The following is a 17,205-nucleotide window of genomic DNA, read 5'->3' as shown; positions in this document are numbered from 1 at the left end:
ATATGTTCCTGCTGTCTATGAAGAATAAAAATGCAAAAAGAAGAACAAAAAGTCTCATGAAATCGGTGTTTATAAGTATGAAATAAATTGTTAAAATTGGCTCGAAAGAAACAAATCGAGTTTCGGTCCGCGAGATTTTTCTGTTTTGCCTCGAATTTTTGGTAGATACGCGTCTCATTGGAGTTTTTAGAATTGAAGTTATCGTTGTCGGTTACGGATTGTGAATTGGGCCTGGTTTCGTTAACATACGTTGATCAATCGCAATTTTTTGCAACCATTTCAAGTGGCTTGGGTTTTCATTAGTTTCAGTGTGTGTGTGTGCTTTGTTAAGCGGAGCCCTGGTGCTACCGTTTTTTGTCGGCGATGTTTTATAATTGAGCTGTTGGACACAGCCGAAATAGCAACATTTGCGAAACATGCTCGGAATGTGGGGCTTCGTAATGCACATAGATGAATTGTGACATGGTGATAAATATGATTTGTTCGAGAGGAGGAAGAAAATCTTGAGAAGATTCAGTGCAGAAATGATCGGCAAACATGTAGCTCAATATTTACGCTCATGGATGCGATGTTTTTAAACAAGAGGGAAAGTGTGTGCGTTTTATCTATGCGATAGATGGGTTTGATGATGGTTTCGTCAGTGCATGGGAGGCCATGGCTTGAGTGTTAATGATGATTGTTGAACCTTACGAACGTAGCTGAGCAAGACGACCCGCAAACCTGTGTTGCCAAGATGATTCTTCGACCAAACGGGAAAAATTCAACATTTCCTTAAACACTGGTGAGATCCATCCATTTCTTCTTGCATAACTTTTGTATTGGGAACTTTCATAAATTAAAGGTTGCTGTGATAGATATTCATTTATTAGTGTAAAATACTTATTCCTTTATAATATACCGTAAACTGTGGGAACTTTGATCAGCGGGGTAACTTTGATCAACATGAAATTTTTCCAGATAATCACCATTAACTAAGTATAAAGTTAAAATATCTGAAAACTGTTTACTACGTTTGAAAGCCTGTAAATTGAGATACAAATAAGCTAAATTTGGATTGTGTCAGGAGATTTTTTATATTACTTAAAACATAATTTAAAAATCTTAAAATATCTGGTTTTTTGAAGGCTCACAAACAAACATCTCTCCTGATCAAATTTAAGCATTTAGGAGCAAATGGGTTGTATAATGTGAAAGTTCAACTTTTTTCTTGGTTTAGGTTAAGTTTAAGTGTTGTTTTTGTAGTCATTTGATGATAATTTTTGGATATTGAAAAAAAACGGTCATTTTCCATGAAAAAGCCCATATAGAAAAAAATGCTAAAAACCCCATCAAATGATTAAGTTTGAAAAAAAAAAAAGAACATGGGAACAGTACGAGGACTTAGGGAATTGCGTGAAGGTAAAATTTTATTTGTTTTTGAGGCCAAAAAATATTGAGAAATGTTTGTTATTTTTGCCCCTTAATGTATGCAGCAACATTATCCATCTTTCGAGTATATTTGTTTTTGAAAGAAAACGTTGAAAATTTCAATAGAGTCCAAACAAAACATTGCTGTTGTCGATTTTTTTTAACTTTCTGTGCTTAATGCTATCAAAACAATTAATTTGAAGATGTTGAGATACGTAAAAACCCTAGTGATCCAAGTTACCCCGAAACTCAAAATCTGGTTTTGTAACAAACATTTAATTTTAATTACCAATGTCGTTTGAATCTCCTGTAATCAATGATCATGTTTAATACTCCTCACCTTAGTAAGGGTTTTAAAGTTTTTAGGTATTACAAAAAAGCAACCCCTTCCAAAATATTGAAAAATGAACGAAAAAAGTGATCAAAGTTCCCCCAGTTTACGGTACTATTTTAACTGGTTTTGAAAGCGTAGTAACTTTCTCGCTCTACCACAGGAATATCGGAATTTGAAATTTGGAAATTGGATATAGAAAAATTAAAACAAAAGAATTAAATTTACTACTACAGACCAAATTTGCTAAATTTGCACAACAAATGTTGGAAACTAAATAGTTATTGGAAAATTCACAGTCATCGTTGTTCTCTCACCGGGCGCGGTTCGTTTTTTTTGTGTCCCGTTTTAGCCTTGGTTTTAAGGTGAAAATTGTGATAGTCACATGATACCTCAATAATCGCGAAATGGATTCGTTTCCCGAGATCATAAGATAAAAATTAGAATTTTTTCGAAGATTCTGGAAGTCTAAAAGTCAAGTGTAAATAAAAAGTATTAAGCAACGAAATGTTGCCGCTGCTAGAGAGGGGATATTGTGTGTGACCATAGTCAAAAGCTTAATTTAGTGAATGTTTGTATGGAAATGGTGAAAACGAATGCGGAAAATGTGAAGATTCTATGAAGTGAGCTGGAAAATTACTTAGTGAAAATTTTCGTCCGAAGAATTAGGCTTTCAAACAAGCCCAGACATGATTTCCACATTTTTGCGTACATACTTTAGTGTGCGATGCGTGCGCAAAATGGTTGCCTAGTCAACATGCGACATAGTTATGGATTTTCTATGCACGAAAATCAGCGGTTGCTTCGATGGTTTTTTTCGAAGTAGTCGCTGAAATTTCTAGCTGCTTGCTGTTTGTGGTGGGTGTTTCGCGATATTGAAAATAGAAGAAGTGGAAGAGAATATAGCCAAAAGCTGGAAGATAGTGGGTACAAGTTTAGAAGATATAATTACGGAGGGAGGGAAGCGTGAGACGAGTTTGTAGGTGATAGCTGTGCTATTAATTGATAACGGCCGGCTTGATGATTAAAATTGTGATGATTGAAATGTGTGGTGTTTATTATTCAAATAATTTGAGCTTGGATTTGAGCTTATAGTGGTCAGCACTGCCTATAGAGGGAGAAAATGGTAGTAACAATTCGAGATGAAAGTGAGTGGCAAAACTTACAAGTTCTTGCCAGATTCTACTTGATACCACTTTCGACGAGGTGCATGCTGTTTGCATTGGAGAAGTAAAAGCTCAATTGGAATAGCACGGTGAATGGGGAAGTTTGAGTTTTGAAAAGGGTAAAAAATGGTTTATTATGTGGGAGTCGGTGAAATGAAATCAGAAGGAACAAGATTTTTATCAACGCGGTAGTTGAAGAGCAATACTTCAGATGTTCTGTCGAGCCATTTTTGGTAGCCGTGATGGGTTTGTATTAATGTATCTACAAACAGGTAACATGTATTTCATCATTTTAATTAAATAATTATGAATGTTCAATCATGTACAAACTAGCCAGCTATATACACGGATGCCGGAATACCTGTAGTAAAATTATAACATTGAAGATGTTGTAAATTTTTTACTGGTTTTGTATCTGATTGATTCATTCTTCCAAAATATACTCACAATAACACGCAAAACATTCATTTCATGACAGTTCACACGAAGCCATGTGGGTCCGGGTATTGTGTGAGATGCATGGTAGATTTGTTATATTAATTATTTGAAGAATGCGCATGAACACATACTTTGGCAGAAATTGCGGTGAATCCGTGCACCCATGGTGGATTATCAACATACAACATACATGAAATAAATTGTTAAAATTATCTCAAACTTATAAAAGAACCAACATCTAAGAACAACAATAACTTAGTATCAACAAACTCAGGTTTCAAACACGACTTATTAATAATTTCAAATTTCGCCTTTAACTAATATTTTTTAATATTCATTTGTATTGATGTTCACAATTGGTTTTTTTTCTAATATTTGATTTAACCGTCTGATCGATTTTTGTCAATAAGTTGAACATGGTTTCGGTTTGTTTGTTTTTTTTTTTCAATTGTAATTGTTGATTTATTTACACACGAAACCCTTTAATGAGCACAGGCATTTTTATCTGGTCAAGAAAATATGCCTATAGTTTTTATTCGTGTTTTGGATTTTAATTCAGAATCTTAGTTCTGAACCCATAAATACAGAAATCAAATTTTTAAAAAGTTTTTACGGCGTTCCTAAAATAATTTATTCAATCTGACATAGTTGTGATTTGGTAACATTGTTACTTTTTCAACACTAATCGATATTTTGGCTTTGAATGTATAGATCTGAAAAAAAAGATTTAAAATAAAATGTATTTATTTACTTAATTAACTCTTTCCAATGATTTTTAATTTGGTACAGCTTCTCTGACTGATACACATTATAAATTCCTTATAAACTCTTAGTCTTCAAATTTGTTTAGAATTCTTGCCTATAATACTGTCTAGCAATACTCAATTTAAATTTTAAGTAAAAATTTATGCAATGAACTTAGTTTGTTTCTTCACGTGCCAATAAGAGTCAATTTTTGTTACTCGTACATATTGTGTGATTCAGTTTTCATTGCAAATCTTCATATACTTTTCTAAAATGCATTTCGAAACACAGACCTCGCACAGTTTTTGCACGATTCGTTTTCTGCACGGTTCGATTTTTTGCTTGATATCCATATTCATCAACTGAACCGTTTACACACTTACATCAAATTTTTCTTTCGATAATTTTAGAAATATCATTATGGAAACTGGGCTTGTGATAGTTCTCCTGAGTCCTGAGCCGATGTCCGTGAGTTCGAGTTCAAGAATAATCATCGATCACAGTTGTACCGGATAAGTTTTCGAATGACTCTCCGCCAACTGCATCTTTGATATAAGTAGCGAATGACATAAAGATGTTAAAACGACTATAATCGAAAAAAAATCATTGTGGAAAGTTTAACATTTTTATGTTTGGAGCTGAAGAGCCGCAGCTTCACCTCTAAAGAGCCGCAGGTTGCCGACCACTGTCCTAGATCGATCAGATGGACGATCGTAGCAACGATTCACAAAAAAATTGAAGCTTGAGGAACAATCTCTGATAGATTGATCTCATTTAACAAGAATTTTTTTTTTGAAGAGCAAGTTAAAAAAAAAGAAAAAAATGTTTCTATGGAATATTAATCTTCCATCCATAGATAATGAAAAATGTTATCAGACGCTTTAATTTAGTTACTCAATATATTGAAATAGCATAGCATAGCATAGCATAGGGTGACTACACACATCTTGCATTGGCTGATACATTAGGTACAACTAATAATCAATCCCAACACGAGATGCCAAAACGAGTACCTGGATTCAATACTCGTTTCAAGTGCTGGTATTGAGTATTAGTGTGGTACCACAATGCACACCGTGACAAGTCAATGTAATCATAGATGGGATGGTCTGAAACAGCTAAATAAACTTTTCAGGTGCAGAGAACCAAGGATCCGAAATTCGCTCCTTTCCTCTAATCACCAAGCGAGCCAACTCATCACAGGTACAAAAAAATTATTTTTCCTTCCTGCTGCAATCAAGTTTGCCACTTTTCAGCCAAAGGGGAAGGCGTATGTTGCATCTATCTTCCTGTATAAGGCAGTCAAGCGAATGCAACAATATTGTATCAACAACGAAGACGCTCAATGGTGATCTGCAACATTCAAAATTCTAGTTGTCGCTGATCATTGCTGAGCGCATCGTTGGAAAACTATTCACGAGCAGACTATCCGAGCTGTTTTTGTTTTCCTGATTGTCGCAGCAATCTTTGGTCAGAATTGCTTGTAGCTTTTAGCAGGGGAAGTATAAATTTTCTACCCCCCAAACATTCCCGCCTTACCCGGCGTCTACGATTGGTATATAAGCGATACATTTTGAGCAGTTCACTTCCGAATGTTTCACTGCTGAATAATACATAGAGACGATCGCGAGCGAATGCAACAAACAAAAATTTCCCCTACTAAGATCGCTTAGCAACTATGCATCAGACGGAAAATTCTGTTGTGAGTCGTCCATCAATTTGTGTTTTGGACAGAGCCTTCCCCTCATCCGTAAACAAGAAAACGGAAGGCCCGCTTTGATAATTTGGAAATGAAATGTCACACAGCATTTCCTCGGTTCGTACAGCAAAGGCAGGGGCTAACCCATAGTACATGGAAAATAACAGGTAGGCCATTGCGCTTAACCTCACTTCAAAGCTCCGTGTATGTACACAGCATGCTTGCATACCAACGAAAATAGTTATGAAAATTTGGCAGTTTTATATGGAACGGCAATAAAAACTATTAATTTCTCCGACAATAGTCATTCGATTCCTTTGAAAAGGGCTTCAGATTAAAGATTGATTCTTCAGGCTCATCGAAAACTATTTTTTGCTTTGGATTTTCGGATCTGAACCTTAAATAATGCGCATTCAAAACGAAATTTTCATCATCGTCCCTCTTTTTTAAGAGCAAACAATTAAATATTTTCTACTGTCTATGTTCAAAATTTAATAAAAATGTAAAATACTTCATATTTCTGTTATTAAATATCAATTTGTTTCAATTTTTGTTCAAACTGCCCAACAAAAAGACCACACAAGGCAAAATAATCACCAAATTTTAGTTTAAAATCGACCAAAAGCCCGTTGCATATTACTTTAAGCGATTTTGAAAAGCCAAATATTGTTCGTTTCATTAAAATGCATCAATGCATATTTTTCTCATAATTTTAATGATTGTCAATTTTAAGAAAATAATGATTTTTCTGAAAAATTCCATACATTTGCCAGTTTTTTCCATAACTATTTTTTGGGGCCTCTTACCAATACGTTGAAAGAGAGCGGAATAGCCTACCTTGTATATTTCAAAGTACTATGGGCCTAACCAAAGCTGCCTGAGGGTGCTATGAGAAAAGTGTATAGATAGAAGCTAACGCGAGCGAATTTCGGAACCTTGCAGAGAACTCATACGACCCTACATAATGGATGCTGTTTTCAGACATGAGAGGGAAGGGTTTTTTATGTTTACGGAAAATTCTAATTGGCAGATAGGATTGATGAAAAATTATGTTATGATTTACAAATCAATACAAAAATAAACAAACAAATACAAAAATAATGGAACGAGCTCACCAATTTTGTGTTGTACCCAGCTGAATACATGGGGGCTTTTTTGAGATGTGGAACCAACTGACTATCTTTTGAAAACTAACAGCCTGTCGACTGATCAAGCCTACGTATCATACAACACCATTCAAATAGCAAGTGGCGATTCATAGCAAGCGCTTTTTTCTCTATACAGGTTCAAAGACTACAGCATTTTTCTTTATCTTCCTATTCTCACACAGAACTTGATTATTCTTGCATATATAAAGTTTATATCTTTCCCTCGATATTTGTAATTGTACCCAATCCATGGATAAAAATTTCAATCATCATTTACCATAACACGACACTAACAATCCCGATTCTCATGTCCATGATCAAGGAAATTTCATCCTTTTTGGCTTCACACTCGGCTCAAATAATTGTTCCGAACTCGTAATCTTACAATTCCAATTCCCTTGAACCTCTATCACGACATCCAGCGATCACTAGTTCACATTCGGCTCCACTTCGATATCAATTGAGAATTAATATCAGAAGATATTTCAATATATTGAAAGTTTTCAATAAATTTTTGAAAAGCGAAAAAAAACTCCAGCCATCTGTTAGTAATAATTCAAATCAAATTTCTTCGTATTATTCTAACCCTCATTGTATTTTTATATCACTGATTTCCATGAACCAACTATGCAAATGGAGCACTCAAAACTTCCGACCGTTTCCTTTGGCACCTTACAAACGGCTCCTGTACATGGTTTTTCACGCGTAACTTATTAAAAAACACTTTTTTCGCACATTTTCTACATTCCTCAACTGTATTAGTTTTAATATCCTCAAATTTATTAAATGTTTCTTAAAATTTCAATATAATTTTTACAGCACAAAAAAACACGTGTTGACGCTTCAGCACGCGCCTACTCTTCATTTTCTTAATTACTCAATATATTGAAATTTGCAGAAGCCCAGAAGTTCCACCAAAGCCAACCTGATTTAAAAAAATTAAGGACCACGAAAAAATCTAAGCCCGAAAAGACCAAAAATTGACATTCTCTATCTCAGAAACGACCTGGCCAAACTTAATATCATTGAGTTATCGAAAGTGTTATACACAATTATGCAAAATAATGTTTCTTTATAAAATGTATAACATTTGAGATATACATCTTAGTGAAAAAACGGGATATCTCGTAGTTGGTCTGCAATGTGTTAAGGTCCATATCGAATACATGTCCAACAGGTGGCACTGTTCGATTAAATCGATATAAAAATGATGTCTAAATACCTGGCTAAGCGAGAAAGTGATCGAAAGATCGAATCGAAAGTAAACCGTAATCGCTTTTTTCATGCTTAAGAATTAATCCAAAAAATCGAAAATCTAAGTCAAGCACAGTACTTTCGATCGTCAAAAGTCTCACTTCGGACAAAGAAAAAAAAACTGTTATCGTTGACTTGGCGGATTGTTTACAGTGAAAAACGATTTGTTTTGACGCTAGACCTGTAATGGTAAAATGGTAATGGTAATGGTAAAAATAGATTAACACTTTCATTTTCACGATAGGGCAACCGTACTGCTGCTTTTGATTACCAGTTTGATTAATCGAGTTCTGAAAAGCGGAATTTTGATGAAAATATTCAAAAGCAAGATTCAATCAATAATAAATATATAGGTAAGAGGTCTTTCTTAAAAAAATTGTTAGAAAAAATTTGTGGCTTCTGGAGAACGATGAAACTTTTACCGAATTTGACACGATTTGGTGTTCTAGTTTGCAATTTTTCAACGTTGTCAAAATAAAGGGCATTCCTGATGATCTAAAATACATTTGATAAAAAAAAATTAAACATAAATGTGTTTGGGTTACAAAAAATGTATTTACGGCTTAAAGCACTCTGCATGTTTTATATCGGTCACAATAAATGAAGAGACTTATTTGATTAATTTAAAATACTTTAATACTGGCTTATTTTTGTTAACTGAGGAATGAACAATTTTATCGAAAAATACCGAAATTTACCAAAATGTTTTAAACTGCGACATATTGAAATGAACTGTCCTATAATCGATATACGAATTGAGAAAAATGGTACTGAAGTCAACACTAAGGAAAACTTGAGTAATTTTAGTCAAAATGATGGCATATAAGTTAAAAATCAAAGTTGTGCGAAATTTTACAAAATCTACTATTTTTTAAATTCACGAACTCTCTTAAAGCCAGCTGTAAGGCTCTAAATTGTCATACATATGTACACTTTATTGTAATATTTTAAGCCAAGTTTTTATTTTTTTTTCAAAAAAATAATTTTTACCGTAAAGAATAGGTTTTAACTTTTTTTTCGTAAAAACTTCTTCTGTCAAAAATTGAATTCTAAAAAATAACTAAAATACTTTGGCATCATTCAAATTTTAAGTTATTTATCGTGGCTCTCAGAAACACGGAGAAAAAATACGACTGTTGTTCCAGTTGTTTCAGCTTGTTATACCATAGGTCGGCAACCTGCGGCTCTTTGGATGCAAAGCTACGGCTCTTTAAAATAGTATTTTATGAAGCATAATTTTTCGCTTTTCTCTGTTTTTGAAGCATCAGCATAGAGATCAAAATTTTAAACCTTAAATGCAAAAATAACTATTATTTATAACAACAAAAGTCAAAATCAATGTATTTTTTCAACACCTGTGTATATTTTTGAATCAATCGAACATCAATTTACATAAAAATAGTTTTTAGACAGCCTCTGTTTTGTTATCAAACAACGTAACCCTCATCCAAGTTTTATATTTGAAGCACTCACAATCATTTTTTTCCCTCTATGAAAATTGATAAGTTCCAAAATCGTAGAATTAATCAACCATTTCGAAAAATATTTACAACTTAGACGCGTAACAACATAAAAATATTGAAAAAATCTCCTCAATCCAATCATATTGATTGAATTGAAAACGATTGAAAACGTGCCTTGGTAAAAATAATTTTCCATGGGTTTATTTTTCAGCTTTGCTTTTGCCTTTTTATGGTAAAAATGTAGATTTTGGCTGGATTTGCCCAGATATTACACGATTTTGAGCTTAAAATTTAGAAACCCTATGCCCGGATTTGCCAGACCTGGATACGTACAAAAAAAAACTGAAAAGCTTGCTCAGTAAATAACGGTTTTAAAAGTGAATAGATGCATGAATTTCGCATACAAAAATCCTAAACTATGAATTGAGAATAACAAATTAAAGTTTGACAACTTTTCATACTCGAATCAGCATTGAGAATTCATGAAAATTTTAATTTTTAAAATCTTTTTGAAAATTTAATCACATGCTTAATTTTTGTAATCAATAATTAAATAGACAAACCCCGAAGCAGTTTTTGATTATTGAATTGTATGTATTTATTTTAAAAAAATGTACCTTTGAGCCTTTGAACACATTTAGAATTTCAAGTGTAATTCCTGCAGCCAATATCGACCAAAAGCACACAAATTTTGAACGAAGTATAATTACACTAGTTTACAAAATTTGAAAAAAAATCGTGAACTTGATTGACTGACCTATATTTTTTAGGTAAAATCGAGCGCTAAATCCGAAAATGAAATCCAAAAGAATCTCAGTAGAACAGTTTTTGAGTTATGCTCCAAATATGAAAATTTGAAAAATTCGAAAAAGTACTTTTACTAAGATTGAAATATCTCAGACTGCTTAACAGTAATTTTAAATCTATTTTTTGCATATTAAAGGTGAACAAATTTGCTATCGATCATCTGAACATCATTTTTGCGCATCATCAACAGTATTGTTGATATTAGTGGCTTTATGAAAGAAAAAAATTATAAAAATCGCATTTTTTTAGAGAAAATATTTATTGATTAAAAGTTTGAGATTCGATGGTAGCATTTAAAAAATCTGATTTTCTGTTGGCCTTAAAACTGAATTCAAAACAAAGATTTCAAGTGGTTATTTTTCAAAATCGGTTGAAAATTGAAGAAGTTACGATTACTTTACCATAACATAATTTTTGAATTTTAGGATTATTGATGATGCGCAAAAATTAATGATCTTTAGCAAATTTATTCACCTTGAATATGCAAAAAAGAGATTTCAAATTACTGTTATGCGGTCCGAGATATTTCAATCTAAGTACATGTACTTTTTTAATTTTCCAAAATTTCATATTTGGAGATTAGCTCAAAAACTGTTCTACTGAGATTTTTTTGGATTTCATTTTCGGATTCGGCGCCCGATTTCACATTAAAAATGACCTTCAGTTTTCTAAGTTCAAAAAAGCTGTAAACTAGTGTTACCTAACAGACATATTTTTCCATTTTTCATTAAGAGCTAATCATCGTTGAATTTTTTTATAAATTTTTGTTTCAATTTTTTTTAAATATTCTTGAATTGATTTTGCCACTTATAATGTAATGTTTCATTATTTTTTGTAACGAATTTTTCTATGAAAGCTATAAAATCACATTATTACAGATTTAAACTGGTCAAACCACAGCTTTTTTTCCCAGTAATCAAAGTTTTGGCAAACATTGATGAATATTGAATGTATTGAATTTTATTTCTCATTCAATCAGACGCACAATACTGAAGAATTAACAGAAATAAAATGAGGTTTTAGAATTTTGAAGATGCATAAATTTCTGACGACACGCTTGAAAATTAGCTTGATGTCATGAATTTTGAAAATTCTACCAGTTGTCAGGAGCATAATTTTTGAAGATTAAAATTAACGGCTACATAAATTTGAGTTGAATTTAACCTCATACTTCTGGATTTTGGAAAGAATTAGCTAAATCTGGGGAATGACATAAAAAGCTTGATAATTTTAGAAACGTTTATTTTCTTTTACTTTATTATTTAGAAAACTTTTCTTTGCCGAAGAATTTATAAATGTTCTGCTTATGTAAATATGTGCAAATATTTATAATCATGCAAATTAATTTAACCTTTATATGGATTTAAAATTTTATTGACTCAATATTTGCCAACGCATTAAAATTGAAATAAAATCAAGCCATGTTAGAAGAATTGACGATCCAGAAGAGAATCCATAACAGAAACAAATTTAAAAGAAATATACAAGAGTTAGAAGTAAACTCTAACAGTAAAGTTATTAGATGATTTATTTTCTTGAAACAATGTTTTGGTTGATCTTACGTTTCAATGCTGATTGACATCTTCCTCAGGGAATTAATCTATCGTTCTGCGTGTAATTTCTGTGCTTATGTGAAGCTTACTGTCCACTTTTTTATTCTCAGCATTCTTCAAAATTATATCGCTTAAGAAGTTCGATCATGAAAAGTCATTTACACCCGAATATCCCGGGTGGTTAAAAGGTCTCAAATAAATAATAATAATAATAATAATAATAATAATAATAATAATAATGAAAAGTCATAAAAAAATCCGAAATAAGTTAAAAAAATATAGAGACGATTAAAACATTAGTTGATTGCATGAATTTTACGATTAATTTCAACTATGTAGTCGCACAGCTTATTCTAGCCAACTGTGTGCAAAATCTATGCCAATTACGTACAAATACCGGTTATTCATGGTTGGAAAAGATCCTGAACTGTGGGTGTACTTAGTATTCGAACAGTCTTAGCTCGTAACTTTTCAATCATTAGCTGGAAGCACATTTCAACTAATTTCAATTCTGCATATTTTTTATCTTATTCCAACAGTTTTTTTTTTCAATTTATTTTAGAACCCTGGGAAACCCTTTTCAACAAAATTGAACCAATGGTACAATATCGCGACATCTTACGGTTAAGTGAAAGGTTTTAAATAGAAGCCAAAACGCTTGTGGTGACTCTTTACAGCGATTGCGTGCTTGGGACAGAGACACGAAAAACATGAGTGAGTACCGCGAGTCTGGTGATTTTTTCCGCTCCTGTCAATCTTATTTATTTCAATTGTTTATTTTAGACTTTCACGACGCAGCAAGATATTTCGCCTTCAACATCTTCCAGCAGTCGTACACAGCTCAGCCGAATCAGAACTCCAGCCTTTCTCCGAATGCCATCCAATCGGCGCTTGCCATTTTGTTCCTGCAGGCCAATCCGGAAGCGGCTGATGAAATGCGCCAGCTGTTGGGACTTTCACAAAACACCGAAAAAGTGGCCATGGATTTGGAAGCCTTTGTGATGAACTTCAACGACGCCTACCTGGGAGTGGCTTCGAACCTGGTCTACTCGAAGGACATTGATTTTCGAACCGATCTGCTAGAGACACTGCGCCGATGGTACAAAATGTCCCCGGAAGCCGTTGATTTCAGCCAAGGTCAACAGGTGCTGGACTGTGCCAAAGCCTGGACCAACAAGGTGACCAATGGACAGATCAAGCGATGTTTGAAACCTAAGAAAGTTTACAAGGGTGAGAGTATGATTCTGCTGAGCACCTTCACGATGAAAGCATCCTGGAAGCTACCCTACATCAAGGAATCCTCCGGAAAGGTAAAGTTTCATTACGAGAACGGTGATCACGAGATAGAGATGATGAACATCCGTGATTGGTTTTCGTACGCCAAGTGTGACGGGTTCCATTTCGTGGAGATTCCGTATGCCAACAACACCGACCTCGAAATGTTGGTCATCATGCCCCTAGATGGACAGCCCCTAAAGCAGATCATTCCCAAACTGACGGCTTCCTGGTATCGGGATCTGCAGAGTATCATGGGCTCCCGGAAGCTGAACCTCCACCTGCCCAAGTTCTTCATCAACGCCCAGGTGCCGATCAAAACCATCCTGGAGGGTATGAACGTTCCGGAGATGTTCAAACCTGGTGCGTTTAACGTGTCGACCACAACACCGGCCCAGCTAACCGACATCAGACAGTGCGTTCGGCTTGAGTTCAAAGAGCTGGCCAAGAAGTGCTCCGACGGTAACAGTGCGTTGAGACATCAAAAGTTGTTCGTAAGAACCATTTGTTAACTTCGAAAACATTTATAATTTCAGATCCCCGCGAAATCATCTGCAAAAAGTCGGAGTTCCTCGTCGATCGACCGTTTGTCTACTTGATCCGGAAGCAGTCGACCAAGGATATCATATTTATCGGTCACTATTCGTACTACGAGACGGTGGCTACGGTGACGACCCCGGTCCAAGCTCAAGCTGCCAAATGATGGCCGCCAAACGGATAGACGGATTTTAAATTTAGAAAATTACTTGTAGCGCGTGTCGATCAATCTCCTCAGAGTGTCGATGAGAGTTTGCGTCGTGCTACACATATGCTTGGTTGTAAACTGTTTTATTTTTAGAATACTAGGAATACATATATCGATTAATTAGGTGGCAATGCTGCAAACTGTTGCCTTTAGGATTAGAACGTTAAGGACACTTTAACTTGTTCACTGCCTTCGTTTTTAGAAATATTAGTAATAAATGGTCTTATCAAATAGCTTTTTCACTTTTTAAACATTTTTCTTTTCTCGAAGTACAAGAACTTTTTCTAGAAACCCCCGTACAAACTTTTAGACGAATCCATCTTGTTGAAAAATGCTCTGCATATCAATGAATTATTAAGGATCTTGTTAAGAATTCTGAACAAATTTTTCAAGTCGGAAAATCAAAGGTCAAAACCTTCCAAGTAACAAAGATTAAGCCAACTAGATTTTAAAATTTTTATTATGTTTATATTATTGCATTTAATATGCAGCTGAATGCTCTGAATGCAAAAAAGGAAACGCTCAGGCTAGATTGCACATATTTGAATTGGAATTCCCATTTTGACACATTTTTGATAAATCATGTGTTTTAAATATATAAAAATCTTTGAAATACTTCAAATCAACGGAAGTGGTACGAATATCTCTACATTGGGTATTGAGTGAGAGGATCCAACGAGTACACTCAGGCTATTTCTGATTATAATTTTCATAAGATGCGTCTTATGAATCGCTTTTAAGAGTGCAAAATTATGTTTCATAAGATTCTTATGAAATTTTTTCAGTTTTCATAAGAACATCTTATGAAAAATAGAAGAATCGGCTTTGTGAAAACATAATGAACTTATTCATTCGTACCATAAGTTTTTTCATCGTCTAACGAAGCACTTTCCATGAAGTTAATGTTTTTTTTAAGTGAAATGTGATTGTGATCTATTGAATGGTAAGTTTGAGTTGAAGTTCTTCTTAAAAATGTTAAATATAATTTGTAAACTAAAATGCATATTTTGTTTACTTTTCAGCATAATACTCGGAAAAAGTTCAAAGGACCGGATGTGGCAAAAATCCCCGTTAGAATTAAGAGTTGATATGCTGCTGGCTGACTATTATGTCTGTTCAATGAAGTCTAGTCGAAACGGTTCGAAACAAATTGAAATGGATTGACAGTTGATCATCTGTCTCTTTCCAATTGACTTCGACCGATTTCTACCAGGTCGAAACTAATCCTGCTGCTGAGCTTGATCGGTTTCGACTAGTTTCAACTTGCTACATTGAACAACGACCAGACCTGTTTCGACCAAAACATTGGCTCGTTGAACATCTACCAGTTGACAGAAACCAGTTGAAACCGATTTTTACCAACCGTTGAACGAAGATATTATTTAATACAATTTAAAATAGCGAGAAAATAAAATGAAAACACCGGAAATGTTGATTTTTATTGTGATACGTAAGATTTCCTGTTTCCATAAGATCCTCTTATGAAAAGCAACAACCTCTCATTGAAGAAGGCGGTTATTTGAAGAACTCATTTACGTCATAAGACAATCTTATGAATTTCAATGATTTCTCTTATGGCGCCACTTCATAAGAGAATCTTATGGCCTACATAAGAGTATTTTTTTGAGTGTAGGAGATAAAGTTTATTGCTTGACGCTTTCAATTATCCAAGATGGCGACTTTCGTTTTCCTTTTCAAATCTCATGGAACATCCACAATATGGGAATTGGGTGAAAGGGCTAAACGAGTAGAAGTCGTTTTATTATGTGTATAGCACCAAACCGTATGGCAACAGTTTTACTAGCGACACATTTTACTAGCGAGATTCCTGTCATTCGTAGGTTTGTTATTCTTTTTTTCAGTCCAGTAGGCGATTTCGCTGTAGTACACACACATTGTTTACGTTATTTACTATTCATTTCCCTTAAGCCATCAATCGCATGCTTCAAATCTCCTAGGAAACTACGTCGGTATGATTTTCAACGTCGCGACGAAGGCCAAGCTACTATGATTATGAGCGCTCATACTTTGGTTTATATCTGCATGTATAATACCATCTTTATGGCATTCGCGACTTTACAACGACGGCATCTGTAAATCCAAAATAGTTTCATCCACTCAACTTGAAAATGGGTGAAATGGCATGAATCGCTTCTAAACTAGAAGAAAGACAAATTTCGCTATCTGACGCCATCTTGAGATCCAAGACGGCGGCTTCCGTTGAACTTGAAAATACTGTAAATCACAGAAAATGTCATGATGTTTTAATAAGATTTTCGACCATTAACAACATTTTAAAGATCAGCGGAAGTCGCCATCTTGGGCGGCGTCAGATGGAGAAGTTTTACTTCTACTTGTTTAAACCTTTCACCCAATACTCATATTTTGGGGGGATTTCAAGCTATTTTCAGTTACTGACAGCTTTTCAAAATTCAGCTGAAGCCTCCATCTTGGATTTTGAGATAGCGTCAGATCAAGAAATTCGACATTTTCTTGTTTTACACTGACAAAACATCTCACACATTAGTGTGTGAAATTTCACAATTTTTGGAAATAAGTAGACCAACACATTCAATGTGTGAAGGTACTGATGCACATTAATGTGAAACATCCTGTAAGGAAAAGAAATGTGTGTGTTTCACACATTATGCTGAAAGCGTTGAAAACGGGAAAATGTGTGAAATAATTAAGCGCTTGGAAAGAAAATGTGCAAAAGGAAAAAATATGGAAAGGGGCCGCTATTTTTAAGCACGACTGGAACCCAATGAAATGCTGATGGTTTTTTAAAAGTAGTTTTATTTATCAAATTGAAGATTTCCATCATTTTTCGGTTTTTGAGGAAACTCATCTTCAATTTTTGACAAACAATTTCTCCATTGGCACCGCCAGCAATCAGCGGACTGAATCCGAAATCTAGAAAATAAAAATTATAATAAATTATTAGGTTGATGTTTAAATTTTTAATAATGACCAACTTACATCCGACCATCCGATTCGTTACGACTATTCAGCCGTATAAATTCTTCGACGTCGTTTGTACATGGCTGACACCAAATAGATTGAAAAAACAACAAGTGTGATTCACCCGCTTCCATCTTATGTAGACTGATCTGGATAATGTGTAAATTTCGAATCTGCATGGTGTGTAAAAATCACAAATCGATTTGACAGCTGC

At 34.2% G+C, this 17,205-nt stretch overlaps 1 protein-coding gene across 1 annotated transcript; it reads left to right on the top strand.

Annotated features, from left to right (window-relative positions):
* Positions 1-12,701: 12,701 nt before the first annotated feature.
* On the top strand, positions 12,702-14,185 carry LOC129758337 (ovalbumin-like). Its single transcript, XM_055755836.1, has 3 exons — positions 12,702-12,724; positions 12,794-13,753; positions 13,822-14,185. The coding sequence occupies exons 1-3, from the start codon at positions 12,721-12,723 to the stop codon at positions 13,986-13,988; spliced, it is 1,131 nt and encodes a 376-aa protein (XP_055611811.1). The 5' UTR covers positions 12,702-12,720; the 3' UTR covers positions 13,989-14,185.
* The last annotated feature ends 3,020 nt before the right edge of the window (positions 14,186-17,205 follow it).

This window comes from Uranotaenia lowii, chromosome 3 (genome assembly GCF_029784155.1).
Source record: "Uranotaenia lowii strain MFRU-FL chromosome 3, ASM2978415v1, whole genome shotgun sequence".
NCBI lineage: Eukaryota > Metazoa > Arthropoda > Insecta > Diptera > Culicidae > Uranotaenia > Uranotaenia lowii.
The sequence above is the reverse complement of the archived record's forward strand: the minus strand, read 5'-3'. Positions and strand labels throughout refer to the sequence as shown.